Source organism: Dromaius novaehollandiae, chromosome 19 (assembly GCF_036370855.1).
Source record: "Dromaius novaehollandiae isolate bDroNov1 chromosome 19, bDroNov1.hap1, whole genome shotgun sequence".
NCBI lineage: Eukaryota > Metazoa > Chordata > Aves > Casuariiformes > Dromaiidae > Dromaius > Dromaius novaehollandiae.
In genome coordinates, this window is record NC_088116.1 from 12,629,503 (window position 1) to 12,653,943 (window position 24,441).

The 24,441-nt window shown below is 45.4% G+C and overlaps 1 protein-coding gene across 5 annotated transcripts in view; it reads left to right on the forward strand.

The window, feature by feature from the left end:
* Positions 1-24,441, forward strand: part of MTMR4 (myotubularin related protein 4) — a 59,734-nt gene that overhangs the window by 18,338 nt on the left and 16,955 nt on the right. For 4 of the 5 annotated variants that reach the window (XM_064523485.1, XM_064523487.1, XM_064523486.1 and 1 more), the window contains exons 2-7: positions 3,167-3,239; positions 14,871-14,960; positions 17,512-17,628; positions 18,306-18,388; positions 18,679-18,845; positions 20,051-20,147. In XM_064523485.1, coding sequence (XP_064379555.1) covers positions 3,237-3,239; positions 14,871-14,960; positions 17,512-17,628; positions 18,306-18,388; positions 18,679-18,845; positions 20,051-20,147 — 557 coding nt within the window. In that variant the 5' untranslated portion in view covers positions 3,167-3,236. Of the gene's footprint in view, positions 1-3,166; positions 3,240-11,540; positions 12,015-14,870; positions 14,961-17,511; positions 17,629-18,305; positions 18,389-18,678; positions 18,846-20,050; positions 20,148-24,441 lie in introns of those variants that run through there. The other variant, XM_026107208.2, reaches the window with a different exon arrangement.

The following is a 24,441-nucleotide window of genomic DNA, read 5'->3' on the forward strand; positions in this document are numbered from 1 at the left end:
CTTTTTCTCCCTTGTCTTTCGCCCTGTCTCTTGTCCCCTCTTCGCTTGAATTCAGCAGCTTAAACCTCCACGTTGGCTGGACCTTGCCGGAGGCAGAGTCCAGCGTATCACCAACCTATGACTGGGATTTTTAGGGGGGGTTCTGGTCTTGTTCACGTAAGCAGGATTTTGGGGGAATGCAACATCTTGCCTGGGAAACTGTTGCTTGAGCAGTTGCAATATTGAGTATGCAGCTTGCACAGGAGAGATGGCAGGTCTCCCAGCCCTGCCCGGAGACTCGTTGGGCAGGGGCTGCTGAGCGGTACAAGGCCTGGAGGTCACTTGCCTTGAAACTCTGACAGCCGAGTGGGGAACCAGTCAAACGTGGCACTTCTCAAAGAAAGAGCACCAACCACAGTAAGCCCTGAAGTAGGGAGAACTGAAATGGGAACGTGTTTGGGATATCAGCAGAGGGAAATAAAAATTTGCAGAAGTACCTGAGTGCAGTTACTTGCCAGGGCTTCAGCAGAACATCATTAGCAGTTAACTAGTTCAGATGAAGTTCTGGTAGTGCAAGAGGCCCTCGGCTTTCCTTGTCAGTGTGAGCAGCGCTTGGATTTTTGTGGTATCTCCTGGTTTCCATCACCTCATAAATCCTCAGGAACCCCTTTGGCCGCATTGCCGTTCTGACTTGACTTGGGACGAGGGACTAGGAAACCCTTGCGGGTGGAGGAGACGCGGCATTCCTGTGTGCTTAGCTAATGCAGACGAGACTCTTGTCTGCAACGAGCTGGTTTCCTCTTGGGCAACTTGCATTCAAGAGTAGCTTGGGGGATGGGAGGGAGAGGAAGAACATCCTAAAACATGATGTAACCAAAGAGAATTGCAGTTTGTAGCAATTACCAACTTCTTTTTGTACAGGAGAGGAAGCGAGAAACTTGAAGTAGCCATTAGCGAAGATTTAATAAATTGGTACAAAGTGTACTGCAGAAAAAGTACTCGTACGTCATTGAGTGTTATCAATAATTTAGATATCTTCAAATTAATGAAGAAAGCCTGCTTAACCTTTTACTTCCCTTGCCAGTTATGATTTTCAACTAATCTGGAAGTCACCAGTTTCAGTGAATCTTCCTAGTGAAACTGTGAGCTGCTAGATTTCTTTATATAAAAGTCTGATATATATGGTCATGTTGCTAAACAGTGGAAAGAAAAAATTGTTCTTCTGTTTGAAAAAGGGCTAGATTTGAGATGGGATATTGCAGTATTTGGCTTTTCTGTTTTCTTAGAAAAAGGTTGATCCCATTGTATTTTTTTTTCATATTTTCTGGAAATTTCTTAATCTGTTTTTAAATGTAGAGGGAAAACCGTGTGCAAGTAAGAAGCCTTTCTAAATTTCTGTTCTTTACCCCTGTCCTTTTCCACTGAGTGAGATGGTAGGCCGTGAGAAATCAACTGAAAGCATAAGGGAATTATTCCTACCTAATAGCACTGCTGCAATCTTTGGAAAGAAGTAGAGGAATATGGGGAGAACTCCCTCCAACATAACACAGAAATGGTGAAAGATTTGCATGCTTCTTACTCACAGTAAAAATTGGATTTCTTCTGGACATTCAGCTTAACCTTCTGATGTGTAGGTGCCAAACCTCATTTAATTCTGGGTTGGGAAAGAAATCCCTGAGTGGAAAGAAAGCACAGAGTAGATGTTCAGCAAGTCTTTTGCAGTCGATCTGATTCCTCGATGGCAGAAGGAGGAGTAATTCTCAGCTGCTATATGTTGTGTGAGATATTTAGACACTCTTCTTCAAATCCACTTTTGACATTTGTGTTTGGTCTAAGGAGGAAAAAAAAGCTTTATGCCGAATGGTGGCAAAACTTATCAAAGCTGTTGAGTATTCCTGGAATACTTTGGCATACTGCTGATTGCTGATAATTGTCAGAAATTGGATTTAGCTGATGTCTGAGTCATCATTAGACCACGCTTAAGTGGTCAATGCCCTTCCTCCCCTCAATAAAACATTGTTTATTCTTAAAAACTGTTGAGGTTCATGTTTGCAGATCTCAGTGGTACTTGCGTTTGTAGTGAAGAGCCAGCACAGCTGTGTGAATGGCACCGGTAGAAGGGAGCACGTGTAGCAGCGACAGGACTGTCAACTCATTTCCAATTGCAAGGCTTAATTGTGCAACCAGCCCCGCTGAGGGGGCTGATGGAGCACAGCAGAAGCAGAATTTGGATGGACGAGGGAAGTTGTTGACCAACTGATCCCATCCAAGAGAATCCTGGCAGAATTTCGAGGAAGGCTCTTTTCTTCCCTGTAAATCCCAGGAACACCTATGGGACCTTCCAGTGCCTTTTGGAGAGCATCTTCTCAGAACAGGACCCTGCCGAGGTCCCGTGTGCCTCCCTCCCCCTCCCCCAAGGTGCCAGTGATCTTCTCCAAGCACCCAAGTTTCTTATGGAGAAGGATCCTCCCCAAGTCCTTGAACCAGGGTGGCAAAGTCTGTCTTCCTTCAGCATGTTCCTCTATAGAAAGCTGGGGGGGCGGGGGGGAGGGTGGGTCTGTTTCGGTGAGCTGCCCCTGTTCAGGGCAGTAGTTGAGGATGTGCTCAGTTGTCTAAAAGAAAAAGGTTTCTTCCTGGTTCCTTTTTTCCTGCTCTTGGGTAACATAAAGATGAAAAGAAATATTTCTCCCTTGTTAACGAGCTTTCCAACCGTTACTTCTGAGATTTGCCCTTTGCTAGGTTTGGAGGTGGATACTATTTAATTTCTTGAGTGTCTGTGGGGATAAAATAAAGTGGAGTATGGGGAAGAAGCCATATCTACTCCAGTCTCTTTATCTGTGTTTGTCTCACACAATTTCTTCTTCCAGAGCTCTGTTCGTGCTTCCAAGGTGTGCTGCCTTTATTTTTATTATTATTTTTTTTTAATATGGGTAGTGAGTCCTGAATGTTCTCTGTGAACTAGCTTGCCAGAAAGGTTTGGTGTCTCCCTGTGGTGCTGAACCTGGCTTCCAGCAGATCCTCCAAAGGGCACTAAATAGAGGTTAGCAATGATAGGTGCAGGTTATTGGGTTCTTGGTAGTACCATGCAAAGCAGTCCTTTTTTCTTTCTTTTCTTTTTTTTTTTAATGTTGTGTTTATACTGCAGTATCATAAACTTCTACTCTTGGCTCTCTTTTGCTTGCTCTAGGTGAGTCTAGTGGATCAGCAAGAAGAAACTGAGCTGTGCTTGAACTAAGATTTTTGGACCGTGTCTGAGGATGGTGAGTATATATTCTAGTTTGACTTTCGTGCTTTTTTTTTTCTTTGTGTCTAAGCCTTGTGCTGCTGCTAAGTGTATTCAAGAGGAGTTGAGAACTGTACCCCCAGTATCTGAATCAGGGAATATAACTGAAGAGTGGTTGGGAAAAAGGGAGTAATCCAGGTAGGAGAAAGGGATCCACACACAGCATGTGGTATTGCTTGCTGAGAGGTAGAAGAGGAAGTGTTGTAACTGTTGGCAAGCAAGGCCGAGAAGCCTTGAGGCTGGGTGAGGGGGGGCTTTGGGGATGCCCAGTATGGATGTGGCACTGGATGGCTAGGTGTTAAGGTGAGAGTGTGTGTGCAAGAGAGTAGCTCTGGGAGTGCTGCATGTAGGTAAGAACACACATTGGTTTATCGAAAAAACAAAAATACCACCACCACCACCCAAACCTATGTGGTTTTAGTGAAGGACTGACATGAAAGTGGCTGGGTGGTTTTAGCAGCATGGAGAGGATCAGGGAACAAAAAGTGAGAATAAATACAAGAATGGGAAAAAGAGTGCTACAGTATTGTGCATTGTATGTAATAATATACTGTAAAGAACTCTGAAATATTACTGTAGCCAAGATGCTGTTTGTAGTATGAGTTTACCTTTAGATTTGTGGTTTGCTTTGATTTCCAGTATATTTTAGTAAGACTGGAATTTTCTAAGTCCTCTTCTGCCTCCTTGGGCTATTAAGATAGCCAGCCAGTTTCTCTTGGTTTATCAGTTTATTTTTGTTTTAAAACTTAATGCTGGGTTTTCTCCTTCTGTTCATTTACCACCTCTCAATGAATAATTAAATACCATCTTAATAACATGCTTCAGTGATGCCAAGTAGCAGAAATTTCAAAATAACTTGGGACTGAAAAGCATGGTATACAAGAACCTGGAGAGACTGAAACACAGTCAGAATAGCCAGATTGCTGATAAGCTTCAATAAAATGCCTGTATGGCTTCCAGCAAGAAGTAATCCAAAATGCACACAGTCTGAGGAGAAGAAGGCTTGAGACCAGCAATATGGAAAGATGTGATGGAAGTGTCTGTAGGATTGTAGACTGAGTGGGAATTTGAACATAAGACATGGCAGATATGACTGAAGAAAAATTAGCCTTTTCCTTTGGATAGAATCAGGTTATTTTAAGAAAACTTTCCTATGGTAATGTATAACATGAGCACTCCAGATGATGTGGCAGCACTGAAGAAGCTAACCAACTTCTGGATAATCATGTTCTTTCTTTTGCCTCTCTAACAGAACAACTTGGTAGGAGTCCAGAGGATCCTGGAAATGTCTGGACCATGTGTGTTTTTTGTCATGTTGAATCCCTGCAAAGGCAATCAGCTCTTCAAAACTTGCCTGTTTCAAAACTTGTGATTACAGGCATGGTCATGACTGTTGAGAGTTGACTAAAGCCAGAGATTGTCCTGGGGCCTGCTGGTTCTGGCCATGCCTTTTCGTACCCAGGTTAGAGAAGGGATGGGAAATCAGGAAACGTGCTCCAATTTCCCAGTGTTGAAGCAGAGCTGCCCGCAGGCTGGAGGCCGTATGTCTATGTCCAACAGAACAGTCTTGGTTTCGTATAGAACCTGCTTCCCTGAATGTCTTTTGTAAAATTGGAAGTGTCATGCTTCATCCTCTCAGGGCTAAAACCTCTTGCATTTCACAGTAACTGAGGTGGAGAGAACTTACTGTGCTCACCTCTGTCTGAGGGGAACAAATGTTCAGGATACCACATAATGTCTGCAGAGGGTGAACGGCTAACAGCAAATCTGGTCTGTGGCTCTTCAAGATCTTGTAGTCCACAAATCTCAGAAGGAGAGGACAGGGAGGATGGGAGGTGAACTTACCTGAGAAAAATGTGTCAAAAAAACCCTCCACGTAACATTCAAAAGGCCATGTTGGGTCTGTCAACGGCCCATCTAGCCAGATACCACGTCTGACTGGGGCCAGCAGTGAATGCCGGTGGGAGAGCCACGTGGAATGTCTCTGGCGTACTCTCCCAACCTGTTGGGATTTGCAGTTCAGGGATTTTTGTAATCCAGAAATAATTTCTTAATGTTTTATTAGCTCTTAATGGATTTTTATTTTTTTTCTTCTCCTCCCCGTTGTCCTCATGCTCCTTCTCTGGATTCACCAAACTGCTTGTTGAAATAAGGTTAACATTTGCAATTCCAATACACTGTGGCCAGGAGTTGTGCTACTGAGTTGTGTGAGGTAGCTCCTTTTGTTTTGTTTTTGAACCTGCACCTAATCATTTCATCCGATACTCCCTAGTTCCTGTGTTGGAGGTAATGGTGAACTGTGGTGTTGTCTGTAAGCTTCTCCATACCCTTTGATTTTGTAGATCTCTGTCTTACCCCCCTTAGATGTTTGAAGAGCTCTAGGCTGTTGAATTATTCTCTGTACAGAAGCTGGCTGCTGTCTTTAGTACTGGTCACCCATCTCTGGACCATTTACATTTTTACTGTATTCCTTTTGGGATGCTTTGACTGGAACTTCAAACAGCACTCAAGGTTGTGTCCACTTTTGAGTTTATATAATACTTGTTTTGTTCTCCATTCCTTTCCTAATATTTTTTTTTTCTAGTGTCTGCTACTGACTGTTTTCATGCTCTATTATTAAACACCAAGTCTTTACGGAACGGTGATAGTTCAGGATCTACTAGTTAATGACAAGTTCTCCCTTTTGCCTTCTAGTGGTGGTCCTTGCCTGCATTCCCATGGTGGAGAATTCCAAGACAGTACTCGTAATTACATGAAAATGATTCTCAGTCCATCAGTGGTGATGCTCCTTAGCACTGCAGGAACGCTGGAATGCTTACTAAAACATGCAAGCTTTTCCTTTTCGCTTCTTGCTTTTGACGGATACTTATCCTGGCCCTGGCCCTTACCAGGTTTTAACCATAGGTGATTCAGTATCATCTTGTAGAGAGGAGTCTTCCACTCCTTGTAAATACCTCAAAATGACTTTACAGTATCAAAGTCCTTTTGAAAAGGAATTATGCATTTTTCATATTATATTACAATGTCCTTTGATTTTTCTTTTTACTTTGGAAAAAAAAAGAAAAAATCTCTTTCCTTTCACACCTCTTCACCCACTGTTTGGGGCGTGAAAGATGGTATAGGCTTTTTTCTTCCTTGAGAAGGGGGAGTAAGTAACTTATTGCTAGCTGTAGAAAGAAGCACTTGCCCCCACCTATTTACATGAGCTTCTGCCAGCAATTGAAATTGGGTGATTAATCCCTTGACAACATCCTTTGAGTCCTTTTGTGACCTTTTTCTCAGGGTTGTGAATCTGGAGTTTAATGCAGGTCTGCAGGGAGCGATGGGGTTTGTTGCTGGCTGATGGGTGCTCTGTGCTGCTGGGTGGGGCTGCCCTGCCTGCTAACCCCTGTGCGCTTCCGGGCTGGCGTTCTTCCGCCAGCCGCTGCAAGGGTTGAGTGGAAATCCCATTCCCTGCAGAGATGCTGAGTGTGCATTTAATTACCCATGTTTTCCCTCATCTCTGCAGTCAGAGGGCAAAGCATTGGTGCCCTCTGGTTTGCAAGGGCATGTCCCAAAGCCTTACTCAGCAGCATCCCCAATGCAGATCACCAGTTGCTCTGCCCTTTCTGTTGCTACAAAGGCTTAGTCTAGCATCGGTTAAGAGCTTTGATAGTAAGACTCCTCATTTCTCCCCCAAAGGCTAGCTGCTGCTGAAAATGTCCTTAAAGACAGCGCTAGCGGTGGCTTAATCCAGAAGTCTGGCTAATGGAAGTTCTAACAAGCAGCGAGCACCTTACGTTGCTTAAAACTAATCTAGTAGGTAGGTTAGTGCAAGCTGTTCTGCTGTGCTGACGTTCAGGGCTCAGCTCTTACCATGCACCATACACCGTTGCAGCATTGCCTGTTTTCCACAGCTGCTGTGGAGACTGGGACTGTAGATAGGTAGACTTACATGATGAATCTCACCCTTCAGAGAGGACTGGGACTGTTAGTCTAGAGGGGGTTTTGCAGTTTAGCCATCCCTTTTCCTGTCTTGCTGCAATGTGGAAGTTGATAGCACTTGACTTGCATCTTTTCATCTCCTCTTCCCAAAGGCTTCTTGTTCCATACTTCTGTTACGTGCTCACCTCTGGGCAGCTTTCTGATGAAATAGTGAATGCACAGTATTCTTACAGATCTATGACTGCTTCTGTGATCCCGTAAAGATCAAAAGATGACACTCACCACCCTGGCCATGATTTACTGTGTACAGAATAATAGCTTCTCTCCCTCCTCACACTAGGTTAGGAGTTTATTTCTGGGAGGCCACATCAGTGGCTCAGCAGTCTTTCAGTTCACCGAGGACCTCCTTAGGCTTTGAGGAAATGAACTATTTTTGTAGAGACCTGAAGCAAAGGTGCCCTTCACATAATAGAAGCAGAGGAGGCAGAACAGGCTGTAGCTAGTCAGCTGTCTACATCTGCTTGTCTAGATTTCCAGTATAGGCAGTGGAGAGAAATATGTGCTTCTGGGTGCAGTTCATCTCACCCTGACATAGGTACCTACACTGAGCAGAGGAATGATAAATTTCAGGATGAAAAATTGTATTTAAGTTCATCTCCTTCTCCCAACACACCTGTAAAAAGACTTAGATAACCAGTTCCTATCTCAATCTTCATGGAAAATATTCAGACCTGGACTGACACAAACTGACACTAAACTACCCAGATAATACCTCTGCTGCTGGGAGTGTCTCAGCTTTTGGCAGCAAAGGCTCCATGACTCCTGGAGCCATAGGCTGTTGGGCCATCCCTGCTCCCATCCTTTCTCTTCTGGATGTCATGCGAGCCTCTGCCCAAAAAAGCTAGTTCCTTCTGCTGATTTTTCTTGTTGTTTTTCCCCTGTCATACAGGGCAGCCTGTGTGACAGATGAGTGCACTACCAGGGACAAGCCTATGCATTCATATCCTTGCCATCCGTTTCCATAACCCCTTGCTTTCCCTTCTTTCTCTCTACAGGGAGCTCTCTCATACTACAATACTGTACTGAATGCACACTGTTAATATGTAAAAGTGATAGAAGTGGTGCCCTCTGTCTAATGAAAGAGTACTTGCAGCAAATTTATTTGTGGTACCAAAAATAAATGAAGGATAAAGACATATTAGGATTGGAAAGGGTATGGCTTTATTCAGAAACTTGAGTCCGGGATGGTGGCTGTGTCACCAAAGATCTCTCTGCAGTGGGAGAGACCAGTTTTCTTTTCACCTTTTGGCTGCTCGCTTCCACCTTACTGTTAGTGATACCCGCAGGCACCTGTATTTCACCAGGGGTTAGGGCCCCTTCAGTGTCTGTTTCATTCAAGCTCTGTGGGGCGCTGAAGATCTCTGCTGGGGTGGCTTGTCATTTTTGAAGACGAGAGATTGTGCTGTAGACCCACGAAGAAGACTGGTTGCTTAGAGGTGACTGTGCAGAGCAGGTGCTAGCTGCTCTTTGAACCATGCTTTTTACCTGTCTTGTGGAAAACTGAGGCTAGCCTGTGACAGAAGGATGTAATTCAGTGGGCTGACTGGCTCCAGGCCACAAGAGAGATTTCAGTGTCTTGCTAGTCAAAGGAGAAGAAGTTAATTCCTAGTAACTGGCCTTCAGAACATACTATCTGCAGTGTATTCAGCTCCTCTTTTCCTCATAGCTCATGAAACCTTTAGGGCTGTTGTGGCTGAGAGAAACTGAGGGAGGTTCCTCTCCTGCACTGTCCTCCTCCGGAAGGAGACAGCAGGGCTAAAAGGGTTTTAGCTTGGAGTGCTAGTGCCCCGATGGCAGCCACAGCGTGAATGTGCGTGTGTATGACGCTTGGAGCAGCCCAGTTGTGTGTAAATAACCTTGTCTTCATTTTCCAATCTTATGGTTGTTAGGGACGCTGGAAGAATAGCAAATACCAGCTGTTCCGCTGCAGAAACATCTGACTTGGCATTTAGGAAATCCCTCTAGTTAAGCCAGCTAAAAGGAGGCTGCAGGCGCTCTGCGTTCCCCTCTTCTAGCCACGTGGACCATGCCATGCTCAGAGCAGTTTCACTGTGAAGTCAGCTTAGGTTAGGAATTCAAACTAATGACCTGATGATCAACCTTTTAGCTGTGCCCAGCTGCACCTCAGAGCTGTAAAGGTCCCTTAGCAACCCCAGCTGGAGACAGTCCTGTGACAGGCCCTGAATTGCACGTTGCATCTTGAGCAGCCAGTCCTAAAAATCTCACCGGGAGCTGGAGCAGATCTCCTACCTGGCTTATCCATTATTTTTTTTCCTCATGTGTTATAAACACTGGTCATGCTGTATACACTCAATATATTAAATAGCAATATATACTCTGACTCTACCTAAGATATTTCTGTGTTTCAGCTACTATTAACTTTGTCTCCTAATGTATGTCAGAAAAAAGTCTGTTTTGCAGCTTTTATAGCTACACTCTTGCTAAAACAAAAGATTCCTGCCACCTTCTGCTTCTGTTTTTGAGCAGATTGCTGTCATTTGCCTGCAAGTAGGACCTGAGGGAAGCAAGGCCCCTCTCCTGGTGATCAGAATTGGCCTAGATAGAACATGTTACAAATCAGTAACCTTGCCTGTAAACTCCTGTTCTCCCTACATGTTGACTTTATACGTAAAGCAAATACACGTAGGGTTGTATGTGCCCCCTGTGTAGGGCTCAGTAACTGTATTACAGAGCGCCTGTGGGTGCCAGCTGGAGCTGGGTGCCTCTGGGGCTGGGGAGTGTGTGCTGTCCACCCAGGTACCAGCCACTGTGCAAATGGTGGAGCCGGGGGGAGCATGGTACCAGGCACGGCAGCATTTTCTTTTAGGACTTTTCTCCTTCAGCATCTGAACAGCATAGCCTGTGTGACTGTGTGGACTTTGGGGTGCTCTGTGTTTTTGGTTTCTCTGTAGCTTTGGCCTGGGCATTGGTGCCCTGCAGTGACAAAAGGCAGCAGACCTGGGTGTTGCAAAACTGTCCCTTGAGCAAGGCTGCTCAGAATAATGTAGCTCTTCCACTTTTTGTGGAGAAATGCCCAAATCCTTTATCTGACTTCAGAAAAACATTTGCTGTGCTCTTGGTATTGCTAGTTAGAGCTGTCTGTTGGTGACTGTGGGGCAACTTGGCATATGAGGAGCTTAATGGCTGCAGGCTGTGTTCTGTTTTGATGGGGTGCCGTTGTCCCAGAGCGGAACAACTACTATGATTCAGCCTGGCCTTTTGAGGGTTAATGAAGTGCTGGATTTTTCTTTTGCTTTTTGAGCAAAAGATTCTCACTTTTGGTCCATATTTGTGTCTCATGCGTGTTGATCTCTGTCACCAAACTGTACAAGACACCCTAGGGGCCTGATTCTTACCCTTTGGCTTCTGGTACAGCCACCAGGAAAATCGTTTTGGATGAGGATCCTATTCACTGTCACTTTTGTGTCAGGAGCTGCTGGTGCCTGAACTGAGCAACGTGTTAAGGTAGAGGAGCCCAGATAATCCCAGCTGCCTTCTCAACAGTGGGAGGTAGAGGGCAGAATCACAGGTGGTGCTAGAAATGGAGATGTCCTGTTTCCCAAGAGGCTGCTCTCAGTGTGGTTTCTGAGATGAGTGCAGCTGTGACCTACCGAACTTGCTGTTTCCTCATGGTCTTGACTAACAACAGGTAGTGAAAGCCTCTGAAGAGCTGGCCAGAGCAAGGAGCTATGCGTTCAGCCCCACTGCATTTCCTGCACCAGAGGCCTTTCCTTATTGTCTGCAACCGTTGCTAAATTGGAGTTGGTGAAAATTCCTGTTGGAGCTACCTGTCCAAGGGATTGGAAAGGGCTGCTGGTGGCCCCATGAAGTCTCGTCTACACCACGGCATGAGCACAGGTGTTTTAGCGCTGGCAGGAGCTGAAAACATCCGGCTAATCCCATTGCACACAGGAGCTCCCAGGGAGGAATAACTTAAAAGCCCAAGAATATTTTGGCATAGCCTGCAGGTTGTGAAAGTGGGACAACAGTCCCTTTGTCCTTCCTTTCCTGACCATGCAGAGAGGACTTAGGAAGCTGCTGTGCTGCCAGGAGAATCGGGAGTGATGATTTGCAGCAGGAAGTTCCCGGTTTCTAGGGCCGAGTGTCCAAAAGAAGCAGCCAGCACCTGAGCCCTGGGCGCGTGCTGGGGAGGAGGGCTCAGCGCCGGTGCACAAAGCCGCTTCGCTGCTATTGTTCTGCACATTCCTGCGCGCCATCAGTGCGGCACAAGGCGCGTGGCAGGTGCCGCTGGGGAGGAGCACCGCGAGCCGGACTGCATCTCCCGGCAAGCTTCTCCGCTCGCAGCCCTGCGGAAAGGGGGATGTGTCGCTAGGATCCGCGTGTCAGCAGGATGCCAGCTCTGCACGGGAGGGGGAGAGGAGGGGTGATCCCTTCAGGCTGGCTCTGTCGGTTTCTCCATTTTCTGTCTAGTCTGGCAGGGAGACACTTACATGGCAGAGCCGTACTCTGCTTCCTTCGGAGGTAGGTGGAGTCTGGCCGTCCTCCGCCCTCCCTCCCTCCATTGTCAGCAGCAGCCGAAGCAGCGGGCGCACCTGCCTCGGCCGCTTGCAGCAGGGATGCTCCTGCCCTTCGCGGAGGAGTGGGGAAGCTGTGCCGATCGGTGTGTGACTGTTTCGGAGCCACTGCAGGCAGCAGCAAAGGGCCAGAGAAAGGAGATGCTGCTTGTGTGCGCCCGGCCCAGCTGCCACCTCTGGAAATGAACATGAGTCTGCCAGGCCGTGTCTCCTGCTCCATGCTCAACTGCTTTGTAAGTGCTTTTTTTCTCCTCTCTTCCCTGCAGTCTGTCTGCTCCTTGTCTGCAAGCAGGGCTATAAGCCAGCTTTTCTCACCAGCTCCCAGGTTGAGCCAGCTGCCCCAGATCTGGCCTGTCCTTGAGGTCGGGCTGTCTGCTGATCCTCCCTGCTCTGGATCTGCCTGTCTTGCTATGTTGCTGTGTCCTGGTGGCCTCTCCTTTGTGAAGAGGGAATCCCCTCCTCTTCAGATCTGCATGCTCCCAGGAGAAGCCGTGGTCCCCGTCATTCCTGTGCTGCTCCCCTGCCTGGGCCCAAGGGCACAGCAGTGACCAGCCCAGCGGTTTGAGTCAGCCGGAAGGCCCGAATGAGTGTGCTGTGCCACGTAGGCTCCAGCTGGTCCCTGCCTGTAGCTGGAAAATTACCATGTGAGAGCAACAGACCCCAGGGGATCTCCGTGCTCTTAACCTTGCTGCACCATCCAAGAAAGGAGTGTGCAAGACTCTGTCCCACATTGACACTACTGGGAAGGCTTAACACTAGGAGGGGGTCCTGAGCTCCCTGTCTTTGATACCTTCTGAAAAAGGAGTTTTTCTTGGAGGAGATCTGAGACCCCTTCCTACAGAAAGCTCCCCAGAAGGCCCTGTGGCCTGGGAAGGGGTTATGGCAGGATGAGATGCTGAGCTCCCTGCCCATCCTGTGCTGCATGCTAGCAAGACCTGAAGGACACCTAGGCCAGTGGAGAGATCTCGAGCTGCTCTGTTCCAGTTACTGCTGCTCATGGGGATTTCTTTGTGAGCTGCAACGTGGTGACTGGAGAAGAGGACCTCTCTGCTCCCTGGCTGCAGGCCCTGCTTGTGTGCACTGACACGCTGGCTCACAGCACTCCACCTTCCCTTTGTGCTCTCCTGGACTCCTAGCTCAGCATCTGAGCTAGCCAGTGGTATGCAAGACCCCTGACTCCCCTGTAGTCTCCAGAGAGCTTCCACTGCATGTAACCGGTGGCTAGTGGAGCGGATGCGTTTCTCTGCACGCCCCTTAGTTATGCATGGGTAGCTGGTGAGTGGGTAAGGGCGTGCAGCGACTTTGCTTACAGTGGAGATTGATGATGAGTTTTATGCTTACTAGACAGACAGCTTGTGAACAAGTGGGTTCTTTGGAACCCACTGCGTGTTTGTAGTGGCTCCTGAGGAGGCAGGCTGAGGTTTTTGCTGCCCTGCATTTGATATCCAGGGATTGCTTCATGCTGGGTTGTGCTGGTGGGCAATGAGATGTGAGCGTCTGCCAGCCTTGACTCATCCAGGCCTCCACAAATACGTGCAGCTGGCAGGTCTGGTTGTTGTCCCGGGATGATGGGTCTGCTAGAAGCACTCTGCTTTTGTGGAGTGTTTGAGGCCCACAGTCTGAGCCTTCAAAAGAGGAGGATGCTTCCAAGTCTTAAATTCAGCACTGAATGTAGCCTGCAAAGGATTGCTGGAGTCAGTTTCTTTTTAATCTCCAATGAAAACATGAAGTGATTTGGCATCACTTTAAATACAACTGAGCTGGAAGGGTAGGGTCCTCAGATCAAAATTTGGGATTCTAGCCCAGATGACTTAGCCAGAAAGGTATTTTATCTTAAATTTTTTGTTGTTTAATGCTTACAGAACTGGACGTTTCCTAATAAATGCTAGATCTTGTAGTGGATCTGTAATTAGAAAAAACTTGTGAGGTTGTAGAAGGAACTAGCTTTTCAGAGGCATTCTAAAGAAAACGTTCCTACATTGACACACTTCAACGTGTCAAACCATTCTTGACCCTCAGCAATGAACATCCTCTATACTAAGTGTCTGGATACCTGCTTATTTGTGGAATGAGTTGGTAGGTTGACAGAATATGGGTGAGGGTCAACTAAGAATTAGGACTGAGATTTCAGAAGTGACTGAAGATTCACAAGCCCAAATTGAGACGCTCTTGTCCACTTTTCCAGGGATAGTGGGTCCTTACTCCTTGAAATAAGGAGACCTGTAGGTTGGCTACCAAACGTGGAGGAAGCCCAAGTCATGTTACTTCTCTCAGACTAGTGTTAGGCTCGTAAAGGAAATTATATCTGTGCTCCTTTGGCAGTTCACTTCCTGACATCCTTCTGTAGTGCTTGCATCCCAGCTCCATGTCCTCCCAGACCACTTCTTTGAGGCCTTTGTGGAATTTCCAGAGTTTCCTTCTCAGCAGGTTAGACATTTTCAGCTGCCCTAAGGAAAAATACCCTGCTTTGGTGTTGTCAACCATCAGTAGCGCATGTTGTGAGTTGGATGTACTTATATGCAATGGTTGTGGGATTACATTTCATATTTTGTAGTCCCTTCAAAAAGCTTCAAGCTCTTCTGAGATTTCTCTGGGCTAAGAGTGAAAATAAAAACTCCCAGAAGGGAGTTCTTTGCCTACTCTTTTCCCCTGTTACTTTTACAAAGTCAGAATGTAGGTGGAAACCCTCTGTGTCACAGAGCTTCTGCTGTGGTTCCATAATAAAGGTAATGGGGTAACCTTTGACATGACTGGAGAAAATACTGTCATATCAATCTGATGTGTTGAGCTCTTGTGCATCTTCCAGGTACATCTGCTTAGCTGTTGGAAGAGCCTTGACTTAGCTGCTCAAGATTTATCTTTGTGTTGGGCTATTTGCAACAACAGGAAAAACTACTGGGGTCCTGCAGTGTCAGAGAGGTACCGTCCTGAGGTGGGACCGTTGTTTCCATGCACAGCTCCAGGGGATCCTGCAGAGCGCATCAGGGTGCCAGGAGGAACCAGCAATCTGGATTTTGCTGTTTTTTATCGCATGCACTGAAGTGGAGGCTGGGGCCAGTCTTTCAATGTTTGTTTTGTTTGCCATGCAGGGTGAGGAAGGCCCTCCTAGTTTGGAGTATATCCAGGCCAAGGACTTGTTCCCCCCGAAAGAGCTTGTAAAGGAGGAAGAGTCATTGCAGGTAAGGAAGTAAGAAAATGGAAACCAACCACTTTGGGATGCGGCAGGTTTGATTTTTTTTTTTTTTTTTTTTTTTTTTTAATAATATGAAACCTGAGAGCACTTCCAGTCCAGGACATGTTCTGGAGGCCACAGGTTCATCAGTGCTATGGGTCACATTCAGGCTGGTGGTTCCTGCTGCGTGCGTGGAGGCTGCTGACGGCTGTGCTGTTCTCCTTCCTGGCCCTGCCTTTCCAGCCCTGCCAAGACGCTGTGATTTGTACAGCATTGCATCTGCTGCTTGGAAATATGGCTGAAGTGTGATGCAACACAGAGCTGCTCTGGGTATTCCCTGTCCTCTGCCTGTGCTGACAGTGAGAAATTGTGACACTGTGTGGCGCTCTGCAGCAGATAGGCCCTCGCTGGGACAGGCACAATATCAGAGCTAGACTGTGCTCTGTATGGCAATAGCATGCCATGTTGCAACAGCTGATGTAGCCCTAATATACATTGCTCCTAGCGTTTTCCTGCTGCAGAGCTGTTGGAAAGAGAAACCTCCTTATGGTGCCAGCCTCCTGCTGCAAAAGGCCCTTGAAAAAGACCCAGGTACAGCCGCTGCTGCGCAGCGACGATAGTAATCTGGATTGCGGAAGCCAAAACTTCCTGGTGTTTCTTGCTTCCTTTAACATCGCCCACTGCCACCTTGTCCCAGTGCACATCATCCTCCTCCTGTGGCTCTAGCCAAGCTCATGCTGTGTGTTCTGATGGCTGCTGCAGGATCTGAGTTAGCTCTGTGATTGGCAGTGTCTTGGTAAATGGTGCCGCTTACTCCTGATAGAAGTAAAGACTGAAATGTGGCAGCTGGAGGACTGACTGTGTAGGAAATGCCCACAGACTGAGGAAGGGCACAGAAGCATGGGCAAGGCTGCAGGTCTGTAGTCTTTGAAAGGCGAATTCTCTAAGGCGATTCTGAGCTGAGACCACCTGAAGAAGGGCATAACCTACTCCAGTCTTCTGCATGGAGGACCTCAAAGTTCACCCCTCCTCCCAAATGGTAACTTGCATTCTGTAAATTGTTGCTATCTTAATATGAAGTGAAATCTAAGAAGATAACCGTCGACTTGATAACAGACTGTATTCCGACATCTGCAGGTTTATTCCAGGATTTCCCTTTGTCAGTTCTTATCATTTTACTATCCCAATTTTTAAAGAATCTCTCTCCCTTCTGTTTCTGCGTGAAAGAGCCACATAAGCACAAGAAACATGCCAACTAAAAACAGTGTTGGCAAGCACACAAAGTAAACTGCAGAAATAAAGAGAATGCAGTTTCTTAATGTCAGATAATTAAAATTTCTAAACAGTTTTCAGACAGATGCCCCTTCAGGGTTGTTAACATCTACAAGTAACTTTGGAAGGGAGAAGTTGTTAGTATGATTGCCACATGAAGTCTGGAATCCAGGAAATTCAGTTTTTAGGCAGCATACACTAAAGCCGTAGAAATAGTTTAGAAATGACAACATGGTCAGACTTGTTCTAATTACAGTATAATGAATTGTTTCATCAAATGCCCTGTCTGGCAAGTAAAAGGCTTTGGCTGAAGTGATAAATCTTTGTGACCTTTTTTGCTAATTGGTCACCAAAATCACCTAGTGTAGGTGGCATCCAGGGAACAATGAAGAGTTTACTTAACTAAGGAAAAGGGGGCATGAAAGAAGGGTAGAAAGGAAAAGAGGCTGGTCTGCCTTCTTTTTAATACAAGAAAAAAAACATTAAACTTGGCTGTCTACCAGGATCTCCTGTTTTAAAAATAGCTAGAGCATGTCCTGGCTGATAGGGAAAGACAGACAGACATTTGGTGTATCTGTTATCTAGATTCTGTTTCTATTATTTTTTGCTAACTCCATCACAGACATACAAACAACTATGTATAGAGATTCCATCACAGCATTGTTAGCAGACATTGGTCAAAACTTTGATACGTTTATTGCTTTGGTACCAGTGGGTCTAATGATGCTGCCAGTAGCCTCATTAACTTAAATGTCACAGCAGGATCACGTATGCAACTCTGCCTTGGGGCAAATTATTCTGATTTCATCAGACACTGTCTGGAGCTGTGCAGAGCACCTCCCAAAGAGGGCTCTTTCTAGTCCTGAGCTGTGTCCATGGTTGTTTCTTTCATCATGCTGCTTGTGGCAGAGTTGTGCTTGCCCTGTCTGGAAGGGACTGTAACACCCTCTCCCTCCATGCGATACCCTCACTGCCAATGCCTGTAGTCAGTGTACGCAGCATTTGTGGTGCACACCTTTCCTCTGCAGGTAATTATCTGACTCTCAGTAGCTGTTCAGTATTTCCTGAGGCACCTGTGGAAGAAGATTCATGATATGGGGCTGTGGAGCGGGTACCCGTCTGCTTTTGTGCTGTTGTCTGCTCTCAGCAGTGCACGAAAAGCACATTACTGTGACTGATTTCCCACAGGAGATACATTGCAGAGGCAGGAGGAAGAGTGGCTCTTGGCATTTATGGTGCACAAAATACTCTGCATATGTCTTGAATTAGTGATGTCTCTCTTCCAGGTCCCTTTCACTGTGTTGCAGGGTGAGGGAGTGGAGTATCTTGGCCATGCAAATGATGCTGTGATCGCCATCTCCAACTACCGGCTTCACATCAAATTTAAGGATTCTGTGATCAACGTAAGTCTCGGTCTGCCTCTTCCTGCTGCTTGAACCATAATCTCTTGTGGTATTTCAGTGGGACATAACCTACTTCCATGATCTGTGGCTCAGGAGCTGTGCCTCTTGGAAGGTGCCAAGCCTGATGTTCTCTCTTGTTACTGCTGGTCATGCAGTTGCTGTCCTGCTCCTGCATGAGGTGAAGACCGCTGTGCTGGTGTGTGGATAATAATCATGTCTTTACCTTGCTGTTCTTTTTTCATTCAAGCACTAAACTTGGGGATTTTAAGACTGTTAAGGTGTCTTGGAGGCCAGCCTGCATGGGACTTCTCTTGCATTGAGGCCTTTTGAGAGTCAGCCAGTGGGAATCTGAGGCTTTCTCTTGCTGTCTCTTGACTTGCCATCTTTTATTGCCATCCTTTGTTTGGCTCCAGGGTTATGCTGCTTGTGCAGATGCCGTTTAGTCAACAACTGGCCCAAGGTAGGACACTGTCCGGGGACAGAAGAGGAATCAGAGTAGTACTTCTTGGAGGGGACTGGATCATGAAGCCTCGTAAACCTGGGAGTGGATTTGTAGTGTGAACTAGATGCTGATCATTATTCATAGAGCCATGGCTGGGCCTGATGGAACTAAGAGCAAAGCAGACACGATCGTTAATGCGGTATGTCTTGTCATGCCCTGTGTCTGTCCATTGCAGGTGCCTTTGAGGATGATGGAAAGTGTGGAGTGCCGGGATATGTTCCAGCTTCACATTGTCTGCAAGGACTCCAAAGTAATCAGGTATCCATTTTATTGCTATAGTGTAGAGACCGCTGCAAGCCAGTTGCCATGATCAGCTTTGCCATCTCCCTCTGCGTTGCTGTTGGAATCAAGCCCTCAAAGAGCTGTTTGTGGCCAAGGTTTCTCTGTTTGGTTCTTGTGTTGTGGTGGTGTTGTGTTTTGTCCCCCCTCGCCCCTGGGAGACTTGCTGTTTTACTCCTTTCTCCTGCTGCATGGAATAGAGCTCCCTGTCTGTATAGCTTGGCTAGATATATGTACCTACTGACTATGGTATACATATGTGCTTGCAGGTGCCATTTCTCCACCTTTAAGCAGTGCCAGGAGTGGCTGAAGAGGCTAACTCGAGCCATTGCCCGCCCTGCTAAGCCTGAGGACCTCTTTGCATTTGCCTACCATGCATGGTGCTTAGGAGTCTGTGTTGATGAGGAGGATCAGCATGCACATCTCTGCCGTCCAGGTAAGCTTGTCGCCTGTCCCCATGCTGCTCTGTTCAGAGGAGCAGCATATATAACTTGAAACATTGTTCCTAAGTTACTGCTGTGTATTACGTTCTGCTGTGGCCATAGCCTGAGTCCCTCTTGCTCAAGGGCATACTGTATGTATACTGTGGCCTCAGATTACCTAGACATCCAGCTGATGTCTGGGTGCAGCTGGATAATAAGCACAGTAAAAAGAATAATACTAATCACAATAAGGAGCCCTTAAGCCAGCAACAGATAAGCCTCCCGTTCCTTTCTCCTTGTGAATGAAGAAAACACCCCATAGTTCAGTACTCTCATCATGATGATGAAAGAGATCAAGCAATCTTGTCCCTGGATAGTAAATGTAATCAGCTTTGAGGCATCATAATTAATATGATTCTGTCCACATCTCTTCTCCTACACCTAGAAATGCCATGACATCCCTGTGATCAGGTCTGCAGAGAAGTGGTTCATTCGTACGCAGGCAAAAGTAAAACACTTGAACGCATAAAAATGATATCAATATCGTAATGGTGCCCTCCTGTGGATCAATAGTTTGCCCTCTCCTGAACACGAAGTTCACTTTCAATTGGTTTGTCTTTTAAACTGCTTCAGCATGAATGAAAGGGGATTAAAACGAATGGTAAACCTAGTTTTAGACTTAGAAATGTGCTGGTAAAAGAGGAGAAAACCCAAATGAAGCGTCCATACACAGGTGAATATGGAGGGATGGGGGAGATGAACAGAATGGCAGAAGAGAAGTACTCAAAAGGAGCTGGTAGAGGAAAGGTAAAGTACATGTTCTTTCCCTGTCTCAAACACAAGAAATTAGGAGATATTTGGTGTCTTTTCTGTAGAGAAAATATTATTCTCTAGCCTAAATAAACGTACCTGTGCAAATTGGTGCCACAGGTGTGAATGCAGCCAAGAGCTTTTCAGTATTTGTGTTAAGATATAACATAGAATGGCTGTTTCCATGCCGCTTTGTGCTCTGAGACTGAGATGTAACATTGCAAAATAAGCAGAGGAACCCCTCTGAAGAGCGAGTCCTTCTAGCATCTTAAGCAATACTGCTGCCATCTAGATGGCCTGTGGTTTCTGTCCAGACCTCTGATAGTCACTATGAAGCTGCACCTGATAAGTTTAAATTTCATCAGTTCTGCTTAGCTGTCAGTAAATACACTGTGCTCTGCTCTTCCAGGCGACCATGTGAGATACCGATTTGAGATGGAGCTGGTGAGGATGGGCTTTGACTTGCAGAACGTCTGGAGAGTCTCTGACATCAACAACAATTACAAGTGAGTAACTTACTGTCAGGCTCTCCCCACTCTCCTCTCCTTTTCTTCTTCCCTGTCCCAATCACTGTGCAGAGCAGTGAATGAATCAGACCACTAGCTGATACTCCTTCTTGGCCCTGATAACTTTCAGACAGATCAGTGTATGAGCTGGGTCCTCCTTCCTTTCTCCCTTCAAATCAGGGAACAGGAGAAGAAGTACACCCTAAACATCAGAGCTAGCATCAGTTGCTGTAAATGCTGAAATGTGCAGTTTATAATGTGGTGGGTTGAAGACATTTTGGAGTTTGGGGGAATTCCTCCATCACAGGGTTGCTTTTCTAGTCAGTCATTTTCTCTAAAATTCTCACACTGTTTGAAATGAAAAAAATACCAAGTTTCCATAAAGGAAGGCAGCCATTCAGCCTAGTTAAGGAAGGATGCTGAGAAACTGGGGATGTACCAGTGGAAGGCTGTCAAGATGCTCAGAATTGGAGAGGTGGAATGAGCTGGGTTTGCCTCTTCTTCACCAGATTAGACTAAATGGTGAACTGCTTGCAGCCTACAACTGTTTGAAAGGCAGTTATGAAGGTGATGGAGCCAACGTCTTCTGGCAGTGGTGGACAATACATTTAAGGGCAGTGGCCAGAAGTTGCAGCTTAGGGGGCTCAGGCTGGACATTGGGGAAAAAAATCCTTCCCCAGGAAGGTGATGCAGCCCTGGGACAGGTCCCCAGAGAGGTGGGGAATGTCCATCATTGGAGGGTTTCAAGTGTCAGCTAGACAAAGCCATGGCCACCCTGATCTAGTGTTGGGGGTGGTCCCACTGTGAGTGCGAGGTTGGAGTGGAGATCCCTAGAAGGTCCTTCCCACCAGCACTCCAGTGACTCTAACCTGTGTTTGCTACTCTTGGAAAAGAGTAGAGGAGCTCTTGAAGAAGTGCTTCCACATTCTTTGCAGCAGGTGGCATTAAGCCAACATTAGCAGGATTTTATTAAGCTTTGACTGACATGCATTTCTGAATGCCCTACATCCCTTTTCTTGAAATGGCTCATATCCCTCAGTCTCTTCTCTGCTTTTCTTAGTAAAGGCATCTTCAGTCTCTTCTCTGCTTTTCTTAGTAAAGGCATCTTCAGTCTCTTCTCTGCTTCTCTTAGTAAAGGCATCCTCATCTGTATGTCAGACAGTTCCTGATCACCAGGTTTTTGGGGAGTCTGTGAGGAGCCTCAGGAACACTGGCTTGGGGAAATCCCGGTGGAATTTGGCAATTTTCTGCCTGTTCTGTTCTCTCATGTGCTTCCTCAGAAGTCCAAGCATCAAGCACTATATTTGGGGTTCGATTTACAATTTCCGCTTGGACATACTGACCACAGCATTGCTTTTGGACTGTTACATGACTTTGGTATTTATACAGTTTATCCAAAAACATTGAATAAAAAATTATTTTCTGAACTGTTCAGTTTTGGAGTGCATAACCTGTCCCTGGCCTAGCTAGAGTCACTCCGTGTCTGTGAAGGCAGTCAGGCATTTCCCCTACTACTAGATTTTGGGATGTGGTTCCCTCTGACTGTTTCAGAAAGTCCAACTTAGATTAACCATCTGTGTTTGACTTCCTGGGAGTTATGACCAGCAATATAGCAATCTTCTCTAAAGACGGATGCTTTATTTTTGAACAAGACAGGGAAGAAAGAACTTGAAACAAACCTCAGCAAGCTAGATGCAGGCCTGTTTTTACTTTACATCCCAAAATCTTAAAGGTGGTGTAATTTGCTTGTGCAACTCAGAAACCAGTTCTCTCTTGCTGCTCCAGGGAGTGCTCTTTAAATCCTGCTTTGGCTTTTGATCATTACCACCTGCCTCTATTCACAGGAATCAGGTTACTTTTTAACTGTTTATAGTTCTTTTATCTTTTATTTCCCAGCACTGGCAAAACAATGTTGCTAGAGACAGGATACTCCAAGGTAATGGCTTTGTTCATTTTCTTTCAAGTCTGTTCCTAGATGTTCTTATCTGGGAACTATTATCTTCTTCCTGGCGACAGCCATCATAAAGTTAGTCCAATATAGGCATATAATAACCACTCCTTCGGTCTTGATAAAAGTATACTATTTCAGCATACAGTAATAATAAAATTATTACATAATCTTGCCATGACTCTCGCATCTTCAGTGATTTGCGTACCTAGAAAATTGTACATGTTCTGAAATACCCCATCCAATGAACCCATGTTGTCTGAGCTAGAAACTTTCCTATTGGCTGTAATGCTAGTGGGATTTGTTTATACGTAGTTCCCTTAAAAAGAAAAAATACTCATCTTTCTTCCAGTTTTGATATGTATTTTCAGCTTTGGTCTTTTTACAGTCGTGACTTTATTTATTGTTGATTTCATGCGGGAAAAAGTTGTCCTGAGTTCTGTGTTACTGTTTGAGACAGCTGATGTTATCTTCTCTTTTCTGTGACCAATCTTAATTCATATTTTCTCTTATTTCGTTACAATTTTCTACAAATTCTAATACTTTGCTCTGCTTATATGGGAAGGGTGATACTTAGCATTCTTGCTTGTATTTGCCATGTGAATGTGTAGACAAAAAGTCCACAGAGATTATTAGCACCTGCAGTGATAAAACCTGTTTGTGTTGCGGGGGTGTTTTGGTTTTTTTTGTGGGGTTTTTTTTGCATATTGATCTTCTTTGGCATGGCTGTTACTTTTCATGTAAGAAGAGGCTTTGCCAGTCCTTTTCTGTAGGCGTGGCTTGTGTTGATTTATGCAGTAGTTTTACAGCTGCCTTTTTCTGCGATCAAACCTTACGGTTTAAAAAAAAGTTTCATTCGGTGGTTTGGGTCAGTGTGGTCCCAGGGGTGTTGCAGTCCTGCCACCCATCAATGAATGGTGTCACTTCACCATTCATCCCTTTCCACTTGACATGCGAACATACTCAACAACACGGGGCCAAACATGGCTCCCTTTTGGACTCCTTAAGTTGTGAAAAATAACCATTTAACTTCTAGAAATACCTATGTGCCTTTTTTTTTTTTTTTTTTTTTTTGAAAGAGTTACTGTTTCACAAGAGGAACTTCCTTCTTATCTCATGTATTTTAGTTATTTTAAGAGTCTGAGCAACTTCTAAAAAGACTCCTGAAAACCCAAATCCACTGTCAGCCACATCAGCCATATCTGCTTGTTCAGTGATGTCTCCAGGGAACTCCAGATATGTGACATGTGACTTCCCTTCACAAAAGCCATGTTGACTCTTCCCAAATGCACCATATTTACCCTTGTACCAACTGCAACAGTCGGTTGCTTTGTACAGAAGTCAGACTTGAGTGGTTTCCCACGTTCTCCCCAGAGACTTTTTAAAATCTGATAGCATGTTTGCCACCTTTCATTCCTCTGGCACTAAAGCCAATGTAAGCAATAGCTTACACATCTCGGTTAATCATTCGCCTGGTGCATATTTGGGTTGCTGTAGAACTGTTGAGTGAATATTATCTAGTCCTGGTGATAAGTTACTCTTCATTTCTAGCAATTAGTTCTAAAATATCTACTGCTGGTGTTTCCATTTTACTCTTTTCCTCCGACTTGTCCCTTGTAAAATAGGAGTAGTTATGGGAATGTCTTGATGTACTTCTCTGGTGAATACCAGTGCAAATAGCTTGGCTTTTTTTGTTATGATCTTGCACATCTGTCAGACCTTCAGATTCTGTAGCAGGCAGACTGCCTTCAAGATGTTTGCAAAAAGTCTTCATGGTTTTTATCTTTTAACGTTTCTTTTCTCAAAAAATGCATGATATGCCTTGTTGGCTTTTTACTGTTTTTAATTTAGGCTTCCATTTGGCTCCTCAGGTTTGTGTCCTTTAGAAACATTTCCCCTCTTCAAAGGATGTCCTTTTACTTCTAACCTGTCTTTCACTGGCTGGTTAGGTCTGCCAGCTCCTTCTGTTTTTTTTGTTTGAGTTTTATATTACCCTGAAGAGTGTATTTAAACATCCAGCAACATTACCTGCAAGGTTTTGTTGTTGGTAGTGGCCGCTTTTTTTTGTTTATCTGTTTTCTTGCTCTTTCCTTTCACTTCCTCAGGAAAAGCTTCTTTTTTATGTAGTTCCCCTTTCTGAAGCTGATTTATTACTGTAATGGGGGGGGGGGGGGGTTTCCACTCTAAAAGTATTGTTGAATTTTACTGTGTGATGGTCACAGTTAGAAAATGATTTTTTATTTTTTTCCTCAGTTTTTCCATTTTGGAGCAGCTATGTGCGTACTTAGGCCTTAAAGAAAGAGTTATGTCTCTTCTGTATTGTTTGGTTGGGGGCACCAAGAAGCA